Consider the following 16121-nt stretch of genomic DNA (forward strand, 5'->3'; position numbering starts at 1 on the left):
AATGTATTATTCTCTGGTTTTCCTAAGTCCCTCATCGAAAGTCTACAGTTAGTGCAAAATGCTGCTGCGAGGCTGCTCTCACGGACTAGAAAATTTGATCACATTACCCCAATATTAGCCAACTTACATTGGCTCCCGGTCCATTTAAGATGTGACTTCAAGGTTCTTCTACTAACCTATAAATCACTGCATGGCTTAGCGCCTTCATATCTCGTCGACCTAGTCGTTCCTTATGTTCCGTCTCGTAACCTTCGTTCGCAAAACGCTAGTCTTTTAGTTACACCGAGGGCCAAGAAAATGTCTGCAGGTTCTAGAGCATTCTCTATTCGGGCTCCAGAGCTTTGGAATGCCCTACCAATGGATATTAGAACTACTACCTCAGTAGAAACATTTAAGAAACGTTTAAAGACACATTTCTATGAGATGGCCTTTAACTAACTTGTAGTGGCCGATTCGGCCGGAGTTTGTTTTGTTCTCTCTGCCCACCCCCTCCCTGGCTGGGGAGGGGGTTAGGTGGCGCAAAAGCTGATAGCGGCTAGCTGGGTTCTTGGGGACCAATTCAAGATGAGGAAACTGCAGCTCAACCTCCTTGAAGACACTGCCAGGACAATCGAGGGCACCTCCGACATCCATTTATTCATTGATTTTCATATTATGTATTACTTGTGCCCTCTCTGCATCCATTACAACCTGGTGATCCTGAAAGGGGGATCCTTCCATCTGTGGTCCCTTCTCAAGGTTTCTCATTTTCCCCTGGCAGGGTTTTTTTGAGTTTTTCCTTGCCCTTTTGGGAGCTTAAGATCAGGGGATGCTTTGAGAATAATTGTCAATTTTTGTCTTTGTGAAGCCCTTTAAGACTGTTTGTGATTTAGGGCTATACAAATAAACTTGACTTGACTTGACTAGGAGCTGAAAGCTCAGAACAACTCAGAAATGTGACTCATCAGTAAGCCTATTTTTTCTTCATTCACCCTGCATGATTGTTTATAAATCCAAGACAGAGCATAAACAGTACATACTTTGGCGTAACTACACAAAGGGGAGTAACCATTCTTTCTTCGTTCGGATTGCCTGGTCAGTCTGTCATTCCAGTCATGTCATACAAGCCAGGTGCAGGATGACAATCATGTCAAATTCAGTCGTTTAATGATGATGCAAATCCCACAAACATAAAGTCCACGAAGTATTATATACGTACTACCTCTGATTTATTTGAGTTCAATAATAATAATAATAATAATAATAATAATAATAATAATAAATTACAAAACATTTTTTGTAGTAATTAATGTTAGGCACATAGGATGCAGTGCAACTAGTGTTGTGTAAATGAAATTATCAAATATTTTTTGGTCTACCCCAATTCTTCCAATAATAATAATAATAATAATAATAATAATTTTTAGTCTCCCCCTAATTCTTCCAGCGGTCTTGTGCTGTTTACATTTGGGATTTTGGGATTCCTAAACAGCCTCACATTGAGCCTGGGTTACGCATAGCAGATTTTATTCACAAATAAACCACACGGAATGTTGTGTAATGCTGATTAAGCTTACAGCATTTTATGCTATTCCTTGAATAGAACAGTAATTACATTGACGTGTAGTGTCATTTAAAATAATCAACAAATGTTTCGAAACTAAGTGATGGCCAAAGAAGAATGGAGCCGCAGATGCAGCTGTTGATGATTGCACGGCGTTACACACACGCAGGACCCCAGGCTAAATATGAAGAGACAAGCAATTGTTCAAACTGCGAGCTGACTGGCGCCTCTTAAGCTATAGCAAAGTGAGCGACCTACTTTGAAGAGCTTTATGTATATATATATATATATATATATATATATATATATATATATATATATATATATATATATATATATATATATATATATATATATATATATATATATATATATATATATATATGCACAGCAATTCCATGCACGTAGAGACAATGAAATAAATCATATTACATAAGATTTTCAGTGTTTGCAGATTGACCATTATATTTAAATAAAGAGCGAACTCTTTTAATAATAATAACCTTGCACAAGATCAAAGAATAAACTCACAGTTCTCCTTTATGTTCAATTAGTAATTCGGTAGCTTCGTTTCCCCTGAATGTTGCAATTTTTAGTTTCAATATTAAGATGTTACTACTGCTTCCCGCTACAGCTGCTGTCTCTGTCGTTCCACGACAATCACGCAATGTTCCGTGCCCGAGTAAATTTGGACCTCCGATGCCAAAACAATCTCAGCAGAAAAAAAAAATCATAATCACATGAGAAGGTGAAGTACTCCGCATTCAAAATATACGTAAAGTAACTAAAATAAAATCAGGCATGAAAATGTACGTACAGTATATCTGCTTTCCTCACTTTGGGATGACACGACTCACGGGTAAGCACAAGCACATCTCTGCTGAATTTGAGCAAAAGGCGGGGAACTCCTTGAACTAATTGCCAGTGCTTCTCCGTTTTGTAAAAGTAATTATTCAACACTGAAAACTGCTTGCTCCGCTGGTGGACAATAAAGGGAGTGAGGTGACGCCTAATTTGGCCCACAGCTGAGTACTGACCCGATTAGGCTCCAAGATGAGGGTGGGATTTCATGATCTTTCCTGTCATTGGTTACTTATTTTGTCATGTTTACATGTTTTCTCACAAGTAATGCTTCCGACACTTCTTGTCGCTACTCTTCTGATAGAGCCTGACCAGAACTGTCATAGCCACGCCTATAGAGGCCCGCAATTGGTCCAGAAAGCGTAAAATCAGCAATCAAAGGCATTTGGTTCATTAAGTGGGGGTAGAGGCAGGAACATCCTTCCAATATGAGATTGGTTCCAGTCCCGCAGTGAACGGGGACACGTCTCTCCTGTCAGCGTGGGATGACTGAAGCAAAGGAACGGTTCACTTCCTTCGGAGGGAGACTGCACAACTGGGATCTGGCAACGCTCCGCGAATCACACTAAAGGACGGGAGACTATAAGGAAATCGAGTAGAAAATCGAAATGTTTGAGTAACATGCAGTGTAACGGACAAGGCCATTGTACTGACACTGACTAAGATAGCCTATAATAGGTAGTGATTTAATAACAATTTTGATTTTGATTTAGATTTGTTTTTTGTTTTTTTGATGCACCGATGAGAGATCCATCTTTTACTGGGACTGAAATGGCATATCACCCTTTCCACGCGCACCGGCCCACCGACTTCCCTATGTCCGCTTTCTTAGCGGCCGCTCAACCCTCTTTCTTCCCGGCGCTCAGCCTTACCCCTCGGGCACTCACCAAGTCTATCTCGGAACACAGTTTAGCTGGCGCGGAAACGGGACTCCACCCGGCGCTGGACCACCACCAGGCTGCTCAAATCCGCAGCATTAAAAGCTTGGAGCCTGAAGGAGAAGTGGACGATGATCCCAAAGTTACTTTGGAAGCCAAGGATCTTTGGGACCAGTTTCATAAACTCGGCACTGAAATGGTTATTACTAAATCGGGAAGGTAAGAATTATACAGACTCGTGACCCAGCACTACTTTTTACTGTATAAAAAAAGTAAAAGGAAAGATTCGTCAATATAGAAGTAATGTGGATTAATGTGTGTATTGTAAAGGGAAATTAGTCTTATTTTACCATTTCTACTTAATTATTATTTTTAATCCGTCAAATAATTGCGTGCGTGTGGAAGGGGGGGGTACTTAAATAGTAGAACAAATAAAAGTAAAATGAAATTAGCATTCATTACATTTAAATTACGGCTGATACATTTATTGATTCAGATTAAATTATTAACTACATTTGGTTAGTAAGAATTTAGTACAAAAACAAACACTTGGAAACAGCGACGATTGGAGCAATAAATAAGATACAAGGACACACAATGATGCAGATAAATCAAATCTTGATAAATCAAGAAACACTTGCAGAGACAAAAGAAACACCAACGCGCAGCTTTCACCAATTGCGTTTAATTAAATTATTTCTCTTGGGCCTTTGGTCGCATCTGACATGAATGTCTTTCCTTTATAGGAGAATGTTTCCACCGTTCAAAGTGCGAATAAATGGGCTAGACAAAAAAGCCAAATATATTTTGCTAATGGATATCGTGGCAGCGGATGACTGCCGCTACAAGTTTCACAACTCCCGCTGGATGGTCGCGGGCAAGGCCGACCCAGAGATGCCGAAGAGAATGTACATCCACCCGGACAGTCCAGCCACTGGGGAGCAGTGGATGGCCAAGTCTGTTGCTTTTCATAAACTCAAACTCACCAATAACATATCAGATAAGCACGGATTTGTGAGTACAAGTCTTTTTTTTTTTCTTTTGAATTCTCCTAAGGAAGCGCATATCTTCAGATTATGATTGTTTTTTGCTGGGTAATTAATTATTTGGTGTTAAATCGTTTTTATGACAATTTTTGATGATTAAATGAAAGAAAGCACTTGAATGAAACAAAAAAATATTGACTCATATTATATTACATTATATTATATTATATTATATATTATATTATATTATATTATATTATATTATATTATATTATATTATATTATATTATATTACTGCCAGTAAAGCAAAATCAGTCCAGTGGGACAATTATGAGAAAATATGGGAATTTTGGTCAAAGCAATCTAAGTTGGTGTCTTCTTTAGCAACAATTTATCTTATAATTATTCATAAAAATGAGATGCAAATTCCATAGATTTATTTGTTCTCTCAATGTAATAATTAATTGCAATTAACATTATCAAGATTTTTAATGTCCCTCTTTTAAAAAGTAATACTATACTAATAATAAATGTATATATATATATATTATATATATATATATATATAATATATATTGCTTGCTTGCTTGTGTCTTTTATTGTTTTGTTATTGCCGCAGACCATCCTAAATTCAATGCAAGTTGCATAGATTTAAATTCACAAAATTTGTTCTCTCAATGTATAGTAATTAACATTATCAGGCTATATATATATATATATATATATATATATATATATATATATATATATATACACACACACACACACACACATACAAACCGGGTTCAGTTGAAGTTGGGAAATTTTGTAAAATGTAAATAAAAACAAAATACAATGATTTGAAAATCCTTTTCAACCTATATTCAATTGAATACACTACAATGACAACATATTTAATGCTCAAACTCAAAAACTTTATTTTATTTTTCAAATAATAATTAACTTAGAATTTCATGGCTGCAACACGTGCAGTAGAAGTTGGGAAAAGGGCATGTTTACCACTTCGTTACACCACCTTTCCTTTTAATAACACTCAATAAACGTTTTGGAAGAGAGTAGACTAATTCTCTTAGCTTCTCATGTGGAATTCTTTCCCATTCTTGCTTGATGAACCGCTTCAGTTGTTCAACAGTCCGGGGTCTTCCCTGTCCAAATTTACGCTTCATAATGCGCCACACATTTTCAATGGGAGACAGGTCTGGACTGCAAGCGGGCCAGGGGAGAACCTGGACTCTTTTACTTTGAAGCCACGCTGTTGTAACACGTGCAGAATGTGGCTTGGCATTATCTTGCTGAAATAAGCAGCGGCGTCCATGAAAAAGATGTCGCTTGGATGGCAGCATATGTTGCTCCAAAATCTGTATGTACTTTTCAGCATTTATGTTGCCTTCACAGAAATGTAAGTAACCTATACCATGGGAACTAATGCACCCCCATACCATCACAGATGCTGGCTTTTGAACTTTGTGTTGATAACAGTCCGGATGGTCCGCTTCCTCTTTGGTCCGGAGGACACAACGTCCAGTGTTTCCAAAAACAATTTGAAAAGTGGACTCATCAGACCACAAAACACTTTTCCATTGTGTATCAGTCCATTTTACATGAGCTCGGGCCCAGAGAAACCGGCGGCGTTTCTGGATGTTGTTAATAAACGGCTTTTGCTTTGCATTGTAGAGTTTTAACCCGCACTTACTGATGTAGTGACGAACTGTATTTACTGACAGTGGTTTTCTGAAGTTTTCCTGAGCCCATTTGGTGATATACTTTACACACTCATGTCGGTTTTTAAGGCAGTGCCGTCTGAGGGATCGAAGGTTACGGTCATTCAGTCTTGGTTTCCGGCCGTGGCGCTTACGTGCAGGGATTTCACCAGATTCTCTGAACCTTTTGATGATATATTGGACCGTAGATGTTTGCTTTGAATTTTGCTTTGAGAAATTTTTTTCTTAAACTGTTCAACTATTTTCTCACGCAGTTGTGGACTAAGTGGTGAACGTCGCCCCATCCTTGCTTGTGAATGACTGAGCATGTTTGGGGAGGTTCCTTTTATACCCAATTATGGGTATAATACCTGTTCCCAATTAGCCTGATCACATGTGAGATGTTCCAAATAGGTGTTTGATGAGCTTTTCTCAGCTTTCGCAGTATTTTTTGCCACCTTTCCCAACTTCTACTCGACGTGTTGCAGCCATGAAATTTTTATTTAATTATTCTTTGGCAAAAACCTTAAATATGTTGTCATTGTAGTGTATTCAATTGTATATGGGTTGAGAAAGATTTTCAAATAGTTGTATTTTGGTTTTATTTACATTTGACACAATTTCCCAACTTCAACCGAATCCGGTTTGTATATTGATTATTTGTGTCTTATTTCTTTATTGCCACAGACCATCCTAAATTCAATGCACAAGTATCAGCCAAGATTCCACATTGTGCGTGCCAACGACATCTTGAAGCTCCCTTACAGCACATTTAGAACATATGTTTTTCCGGAGACTGAGTTTGTGGCTGTGACAGCATATCAGAACGACAAGGTGAGTCAGTTTGCATACTCAGGTGCCTCTATTGGTACTGTTATAATTAATATACATGATGATCTTAATTATTTTTTCCCAATTCCCTAACATTACACAAAACACTATGTCCATTGTCTGCAATAATAGAAAATATTAGCAGTAAATATTGTGAGAAATCATATTTATTATTCATACAGCAAAATTTTCGGCTTTTCAGAAATTACCCATTTTAATGATCTAGACCTAATGATTGAAAATTGGATTGAAGATCAAAACTGAATTGAAGTGAAGATTTAGATGGGGGTTATTTTGCTCATACCAGATTTTCACCTCACAAACGCTCATTGGAATTAAGTCTGGCGAAATTCAAATATAAACGAGGGATTATGTCGAGGACTCTTGATCAACAAAGGACTGCAGCTAACGAAGACTGATACTAAAACTCTCCTTGTTGAAATAGAAAACGCCTTAAATGCTTTGTTTAAGAAACATATTGGAGTAAAGCATCCAAGTATTGATAGTAAATGGACTGACACTGGAATTTAAAGATTTCTGGAATGCCTTGCTATATTCGTAATACAAGCAGCAGATTAATTATTCACGCCACAGTTATCTGTCGAAGTATTGCAGCCCGTGCGTGTGCGTGCGCATGTGAGCGAGAGAGAGAGTGTTTCAGAGCGTGTGTCAGAGAGTGTGTGAGTGTGTGTATGCACGGGTTTTCTTTGCTCTTTGGAGTAACAGCCTAAAAGAATTATTTTGTTGGCAAATGTTTAATCAGAGGCCCTATGAGTATAAAGCCTTTTATGTAAATCCAAAAGTGTTGGGCTCTCTATTTTAATCTTTATTTGTAGGAAACGTGAATAAATCTAAGAGTAACAACAAGACAGTGTTTTTTTTTTAATCTTTGCTGCTCTTATCACTGACAGATAACACAACTTAAGATTGACAACAATCCATTTGCCAAAGGATTCAGAGACACTGGGAACGGAAGAAGAGAGAAAAGGTTATCATCATTATAATTATTATTATTATTATTATTATTATTGGTCGACTGGTTAGCGCATCTGCCTCACAGTGGTCAAGAGTTCGAGTTCGGCTCTGGTCTTCCTGTGTGGAGTTTGCATGTGTTTCTTCTGTGTTCTCTGGTTTCCTTTCACATCCCAAAAACATGCATGGTAGGCCGATTGAGCACTCTAAATTGCCCATAGGTGTGATTGTGAGTGTGAATGTTTTTTTTTTTTGTTTTTTTTTGTCTATGTGTGCCCTGCAACCAGTTCAGGGCATCCCCCAACTACTGCTCAAAGTCAGATGGGATAGGCTCCGACACGCCTGCAACCCTCAAGAGGGAAAGCGGTTCGAAATATGGATGGATATTATATACTTTATGTCAGGGGTCACCAACATGGTGTCCGCGGGCACTAGGTCGCCCGTGAGGACAGCGTGAGTCGCCCGCAGGGCTGTTCCCAAATTAGCTCAATTAGCTGCATCTATTTATTTTATGTTATTTTTGCTATTCTTGTTTAAATCACACTTACATGTGAACTGGAAATAACAATTAATAATAACACGTAGTTAAAGCTAAATTGAGCAAATTGTCTATTTCAGAAGTGTGTGTCAAACTGCTAGCCCTTTGCCTTAGTACCCAGGAAGTAGCCCTCAGTTTAATAAAGGTTGGTGACCCCTGCTATATATACATACTACTATATGCTATTATTACTACTATTACTATAAATGTTGTCGTTGGCAGGAAACAATTAAGTCTGCCATCGATGCGGATGTTTGACGACCAGCGCAGGGATGGCGGGGACTCAGATGCGTCAAGTGAAACTCCAACTGTTCGAGACGCCATTCATTCCCCACTGGGAGCGGGTAGAAGCCCACCGTGGTTCAACATGCCCGGTCGAGGTGAGAAATGGGTTATTTTACAATTTATTTTACTTGACTTGCTCTAATATATTTGAAACCAGCTCAGTGGCCTTGTGGTATGAGACTGGGAGGTTGTGGGTTCAATCCCCGGCCGAGTCTGTATAGAGCGAGAGAGCGAGAGAGAATGTAAAAACATGGCAAGGGCTTGAGCCCATTCACAATGGAGGATATGCACGTGACGTCACAGACAGCCGACACTAATATGTATATTGCTGTGTGTATGTCTCACTGGTAGTGTGAAGTTGTGATACTTTTGACAGTTCAGCATTTTAAGGGTTGATGTATATATTTTTGATACATTCTTAGGTGGACAACCAACAATGGTCTTCAAATAAAATTTGTGTAAATAAATTTCAAATTTTAAAACATCGGATCTTTACAACTGTATTGTAACTAGTCAACAACGTTGTCTACAATACTACAAATACACGCATTTTGCGTGCACAATTACTAGGGACATTTTTGAGGATTCATTTTGTTTTTAACTAAACCTGGTCAACCAAAGTGTAAAAAATTAAACTTGAATATTTAAGAGAGCAAAAGTGAGATTCTGGCCTATCTAGAATATTTAAGAGAGTAAAAGTGAGATTCTGGCTTTCTTGGAAAATTTCCGTGTTCACAATTATTAGGTAACCATTAGTGTGCAAAATTATGCAACTAAAGTAAAAATTAAAATTTTGCCATCTCACTTGATTATTTTCATTTGTTGAAGAAAGGATAATAAACAACTCAAAATTTACAAAATCACTTTTTTAAAAAAAGTCAATGACCAATATAGCCACCCTTCTTTTTAATAACAGTTATAAGACTTTCATCCATGGAGTCTGTCACTTTCTTGATCTGTTGACCATTGACTTTTTGTGCAGCAACAACCAGAGTCTCCCAGACATTCCTTCACCACTCCATAAGATCTTTGAAAAATTTGTCTTTTGATATTTCCTGGCCCAGTCGATATGTTTCAACATGTATGTCTTGTTCTGTGGTGGTCAGGTGTCAGCCTTCTGTACCCTGGACATGTCTCTGTGCACTAAACAGTTGGTATTTCTGGGCACTCCAGGTAGATTGACGTTCTGGAATATGGTAGCACTGATGCATTCTTGGTAACTTCATGTTTGAGTTTTCTCAAATCTTTGGCAGTTAATATGCGTCTTTTTTACCGAAAGACATTTCTTGACATTGTTGACAATTTGCAACATTTGATGGATTTGTGGTCGCGCCCCAATATCTTATCAATTTTAAGAGTACTCTGACTCTTCTGACTTTTTACAATTTTCGACTTTTCAGAGTCACTTAAACCTCTTTTTTGTCCTTTTTTGTCTGAGGAAAACAAGCTGCCGAATAATTATGCACACTGTGAAATAGGGTGTTGATCTGCTGAGGCCCCACCATCCCTCATAACACAAATACACATCATCTCCTCCCTGACCCGGAGATGGCATCCCACCTTTTTCCAACTGAACACTACGGTCTCTGATTTGGGAGTGTTGATTTTCATCCCAGCCGCTTCACACTCAGCTACCAACCACTCCAGTGAGAGCTGGAGATCATGGCGTAAAGAAGCCAACAGCACCACATCATCAGCAAAAAGCAGATATTCTGAGGTCACCAAACTGGACACCCTCAACGCCTCAGCTGTGCCTAGAAATTCTGACCATAAAACTCATGAACAGAATCGATGACAAACTCTCAGCGTAATCAAATTCCTCTTACTGGTGGCAATGCGGACCAAACTTTGACACTGGTGATATAGGGACTTATCAAAGGGTTCGGTACCCCCCGAAAGCACCCCACCCCCCAAGCACTCCCCCCAAAGAACTCCCCGAGGGACACGGTCGAACGCCTTCTCCAAGTCTATGAAGCACATGTAGACTGGTTGGGCGAACTCCCATGCACCCTCATGGGCCCAGTTGAGGGTGTAGAGCTAGTCCACAGTTCCACGGCCAGGACAAAAACCAAGTTGATACTCCTAAATCTGAGATTCGACGTCCCGACGGACCCTCCGATTCAGTGCCCCTGAATAGACCTTACTGGGTAGGCTGAGGAATGTGATTTCTCTGTAATTGGAACACACCCTCCAGTCCCCCTTCTTAGAAATGGAAACCATCACCCTGGCTGCAGCCAGAGGCACTGTACCCGATGTCCACGTGATGTTTTAGAGGCCAGGGCAGCCCCACAACATCCAGAGCCTTTAGGGACTCCGGGTGGATCTCATCCACCCCTGGGGTTCCACCAAGGAGTTTTTTAACCATCTTGGTGACTTTAACCTGAGAGACAGGAGAGTTCGCCTCAGACTCTCCAGGCTCTGCTTCTTCAATGAAAGGCATGTTGGTAGAATTGAGAAGGTATTTTCCCCACCATCTCACAATTTCCTGAGTCGAGGTAAAAATTACCCATCTCCACTTTACACAGTGTTATCGGTGTACTGCTTCCCCCTCCTGAGATGTCGGATGGTGGACCAGAATGTCTTTGAAGCCGTTCTGGTGTTGTTTTCTATGGCCTCGTCAAACTCCTCCCATGCCCGGGTTATGCTTCAGCAACCGCCGAAGCCTCGTTTTGTTTGGCCATCCGGTACCTGTCAGCTGCCTCCAGAGTCCCATGGGCCAAAAAGGCTCAATAGGACTTTTTCTTCAGCTTGATGAGATCCCTTACCGGCGGTGTCCACCAGCAACATTAGCAAAATGGAACAAACCCAACGGCAGCAAATAGATTTTATGTAAAGACTTCTTATAATTTTTAATATTCATATTTTATTAATTTTCACCCAGTTATTTTTTTATTTTACTTAGTTTATTAGAATCGTTCTAAGAACAAATGAAAACAAATTATAAATAGGTGCCTACAAATTGCTGAAATCAGTATTTTTACTGTGTTTGGAAACGTATTGTGCATTCACCTTGCCTTGTGTATCACAATCACCTTGCTAACCGTTTTGCCTTTTTGTAATATTTGTTGTTTTAGATGAGAAAACATGCACTGACAGTGAACAGGAGCTTGAAAATCATGGTGAACGTTGCACAAGCTCAAACAGCCTGGGGACTGAACCTGTGTCTCCCTATAGCACTCGATGTGAGGAGCGGATCAGAGAAAGGCCTGATATGGACATGAAAGATGACCACACACTCAATGTAAGGTACATGGATCAATACAAAGCTGAGATGAGGCATCGTAAAAACACAGCTGATATGTCGTTTAAAGACTCTGAACCTGGAAGCATCAGTGCTATTAAGGACAACTTCTCCCCACTCGTGGTCCAGACCGAAAGCCCTTCACACTTAAAGTCAGGTCATTTACAAAGCTTGGCACTGACTGGCGTCCACAGCCAACAGTTCTTTAACACTCTAAACACCGGATCACCACTTTTGTTTCACCCTGGGCAGTTTGCCATGACCCATGGAGCCCTTTCTGCTATGGGAATGGGTCATTTATTGGCCTCTGTATCTGGAGCAAATAGTTTGGAAAATAGCCACCTTTCTTCTCAAGAAGCAGGAGGAACCACCAATGACTTCCCCTTCCATTTCTCTCAGCATGTCCTTGCCTCTCAGGTAAGGCTGACAATTCATTTTATAAATGATCTAGCACACCTATACACCTGCACCGTTAAGTTTGATATCTACTCTATGGCTGTAACTGTGAGGTGTTTTACTTTACACTGATTCAGCAGTACACTAACCTGGCACTATTAGGGGATAGGTTCATCAGTTCTCAAAAATGTACTTTTTCAATCAAGGAGCATGGCAGAATTTTGCATGGCAAAGGCTTACCATGACTCGAATTTGTAAATCAGTACATCATTAAAATATGTGAATATGAATCAACATCGTAGGATTACAGTTTAGTCACAAAAACTACCAGCACTACTACAAATGATAATGATAATGATAATAATAGTAGTTGTAGTAATAATAGTCATAGTATTGATAGTAGTAGTAATGATAGTAGTAGTAATAATAATAGTAATAGTAGTAGTAATCCTTACTTTCAACAATAGTTTGAATTGAATATTAATAGTAGTAGTAATCAAACATTTCAACAAAAGTTTTAATTAAAAAAATACTCGTTCATGTAATTAGTTGATCTATTGACTAGACTGTATGGTTGAACAATAATTATCCACTTTACCCTGTTGCATTTCAGGGCATCCCCATGCCTCAGTTTGGAGGTTTCTTTCCCTATCCCTACACCTATATGGCAGCAGCTGCAGCCTCAGCCATCCCAGCAACCAACACTTCCAGCCCATTCTCCAGAAACCCTTTTCTGGTCACATCTCGACCATGTCTCCGCTTCAACCCGTATAGGCTCCCAATGTCTTTGTCTCAGAGTTCTAGCCTACTTACAACCAATCTGCAATGTAACCTCAACCGAGGCTCTAAATCATGCAGTCGGGAGACCAGCCCAGCCCCAGTACACAACAGCCACAACAAGAATGGGGGATCCTACGGGAGGGTCAAGTCTCCCAAAACGAAAGACTCTCTGAATGAAATACAGAATATTCAGAAACTTTTGAGTGGCCTGGAGGGTCACAGTGATCCATCCCCAGCAGAACATTCTCCAGAGTGATATACGACTCAGTATGTTATGGCTTGGCTTGCAGATGCGAGGACTATTCTGTTATTTTTAGCAAACTACAACAACTAAGGTGATGTTTTGATTAAGAATTGCTATTGAAACAATTCTACATTGGTAAAAAGCCCAACACCAAAACTGTGATATAGAATGGAAAAATTTATAACAAACCATGTCCTCCCAATTTTCATCCCCTGACTGAATCTTCCTGACAGGTAACATAAACCTATGTATGTTTAGGGTGGAGGGGGGTTATTTGGTTAAGTGGCCTCATAGTATAAAACAAACAAAAACATCAACAAAACTAGACCAGTTTGAGGCTGTGATCTTTTAATTGCATTCATGGGAAATTTTATTCAAGAGAAATGGATTTCTGATCAATTTATGTAATGCGAAGCTAAATAAATCTGTAAATAATTATATGCAATTGGTATTGAATTATTTAAGTGTGTGTACTAGTGTGTATATATTTTGAATATCACACTTTGCTCTCTAACCCACTCCGTTACATAAAGGCTCTTCAACAATTTAAACGTGTTTTGAGTCACTGATTGTGGGACATGTGTGCCATATTTGGTCTACGGTATATCCAGCAATATTTTCAGAGCAGCGGAGAAACCGGTTCATGTGATTTAAAACACCTCAGGTTACTTAACTTCAGTCAGGCTATTGACTATCAAAGCAATCCCTTATTTAAAGATACGTCAGTTGATGGATTTATTTAATGAGTAAATGTTTCTAATTATCCTGGTTGTCCGTTTTTCTGATTGTCTCACACTTTTTAATAAAACTTCTGTGTTGAAAATGTGTGTGTGTGTGTGTGTGTGTGTGTGTGTGCGTGTGTGTGCGCGTGTGTGCGCGTGTGTGTGCGTGTGCGCGTGCGTTGTGTGTGTCATTTTAGTAATATTTACATAATTTACAAATTGGAGAAACATCGTCAGTTTACATATGAACAACTGTTGGACAGGAGCGCCCTCTGTTGGCCATATGCAAGTAAAAAGTTGTCTTGGAGTTTATTCAAGAGCGTTTTAATGTATTTATGTACAGTTAACTATTCACTTTTATTTTTTTATAGGGTCAAATGAATGGATGGGTGGATGGAATTTTTGAACTGTGGGGGGTATATAGTATATCTATATAAGCAGTATGAATGATCAATTATAATGTGTATGTATACCAAAAACCCATTATACAACAACACTTTAACCACATTTGACCAGAGATTATTTTATTCATTTATTATTATTATCCATACATCCATTATCCCATAGCGCTTGTCCCCACGGGTGTCACGGGTTTACCAAAGCCAATCCAGCATTCATGGCGCAGCAGGCGGAGGACACCCTGAACTGGTTGCCAGACAGTCGCAGGGCAAACAGAGACAAATAACCATACACACTCACACTCACACCTACGGGCATTTTGAAGTGTCCAATCAGCCTACTATGCATGTGGAAGGAAACCGGAGTACCCTGTGAAAACCCACGTAGGCACGGGGAGGGCCGGAAGTGGAATCAAACTCACAACCTCTGAACTGTGAAGCGGACGTGCTAACCAGTGCTGCCTGTTATTGTTATTATTAATATTATTATTATCCATCCATCCATCCATTTTCTGTTCTGCTTTGTCCCCACGGGGGTTGCGGACGTGCTAGAGCCTATCCCAGCCGTCCTTGTGCAGTATGCGGGGGACACCCTGAACTGGTTGCCAGCCAATCGCAGGACACACAGAGACGAACAACCATCCGCACTCACACCCACGGGCAATTTGGAGTGCTCAATCGGCCTACCAAGCATGTTTTGGGGATATGAGAGGAAACCGGATTGCCCGGAAAAAACCCACGATGGCACGGGGTGAACATACAAACCCCACACAGGGAGGGCCGGAGGTGGAATCGAACCCACAACCCTAACTGTGAGGCAGACATACAAACCAGTGCGCCACCGTGACACTATATTATTATTATCATTATTATTATTAACTTAATGTGATGTGAAAAACCACTTATTTTCTTATTCAGTTTGTTATGGACAATGTATTTCATTCTTGGCTTTCCCGCAAATCCTGTCATTTGATAAAATTGTAAATTGTTATAATGAATCCAGCCCACATATTTCACTCCAAATGTGAGCCAAAAATCCATAATCAATTTTTAGGTTTACCTATCTAGCTTCTTGTTGATTTACCTATACCTGAAAGGTCTCACAATGGGTGATGGTGTCAGGTTCGGAATGGAGCCAGGCGACCAAATGCAGCTTGGACCAGGGTTTATTGAGGGAAAACGGAGTTGGGAGGGAAGATGAGGGGGAACAGACTGACCGAATCGCAGACAGGAACAGAAACTAACAGAGACAAAGACTGGCGACGAGAACAGAGACGAGAGACAAGACTACAGACGCGAATAGTCGGACAGGGGAGTGAGAGGCAGACAGGACTTAAATACACGACAGGTAACGAGAGGCAGGTGACTGTGATTATATAGATTGCAAGATATATATCAAATTCCTATTATACAAACAATATTATCAAACCACCTGTCTCACTGCAAATCAGTAAATCCATCGATCGTCCTTTATGTAATCAACGCCGCGTGTGCGCTGCGCCGCTGACGTCATCAGTTGCAGTTCAAATTATTCCACAGGCCCTTATAATTATAAACAATTTTATCAAACAATTTCTGTCACTCCAAGTCATTAAATCCCGTGATCGAATCCTTTGTCCTTTATGTAAACAATGCTGCGCGTGCGCCGCTGACGTCAGTTGCAGTTCAAATTACAGTAATCCCTGTCTACATCGTGGTTCGTTTATCGCGGTTTCACTAGATTGCGGATTTTTGAATTTTGAAAAT

At 39.8% G+C, this 16121-nt stretch overlaps 1 protein-coding gene and 1 long non-coding RNA gene across 2 annotated transcripts in view; one reads left to right on the top strand and one right to left on the bottom strand.

Moving 5' to 3' along the window:
* Window positions 1-2704, bottom strand: part of LOC148394788 (uncharacterized) — a 25432-nt gene extending 22728 nt beyond the window's left edge. Inside the window, exon 1 of the long non-coding RNA XR_015859511.1 lies at window positions 2361-2704. This is a non-coding gene — a long non-coding RNA (uncharacterized LOC148394788). The remainder of the gene's footprint in view (window positions 1-2360) is intronic.
* tbx2b (T-box transcription factor 2b) lies at window positions 2701-13719 on the top strand. The gene is made up of 7 exons (XM_088381282.1): window positions 2701-3501; window positions 4029-4296; window positions 6656-6802; window positions 7711-7787; window positions 8532-8689; window positions 11669-12252; window positions 12845-13719. The coding sequence occupies exons 1-7, from the start codon at window positions 3146-3148 to the stop codon at window positions 13265-13267; spliced, it is 2013 nt and encodes a 670-aa protein (XP_088237408.1). The 5' UTR covers window positions 2701-3145; the 3' UTR covers window positions 13268-13719.
* The last annotated feature ends 2402 nt before the right edge of the window (window positions 13720-16121 follow it).

The sequence above is a fragment of the Syngnathus floridae genome, chromosome 7, assembly GCF_059516105.1.
Source record: "Syngnathus floridae isolate MCC-2025c chromosome 7, RoL_Sflo_1.0, whole genome shotgun sequence".
Classification (NCBI taxonomy): Eukaryota; Metazoa; Chordata; class Actinopteri; order Syngnathiformes; family Syngnathidae; genus Syngnathus; species Syngnathus floridae.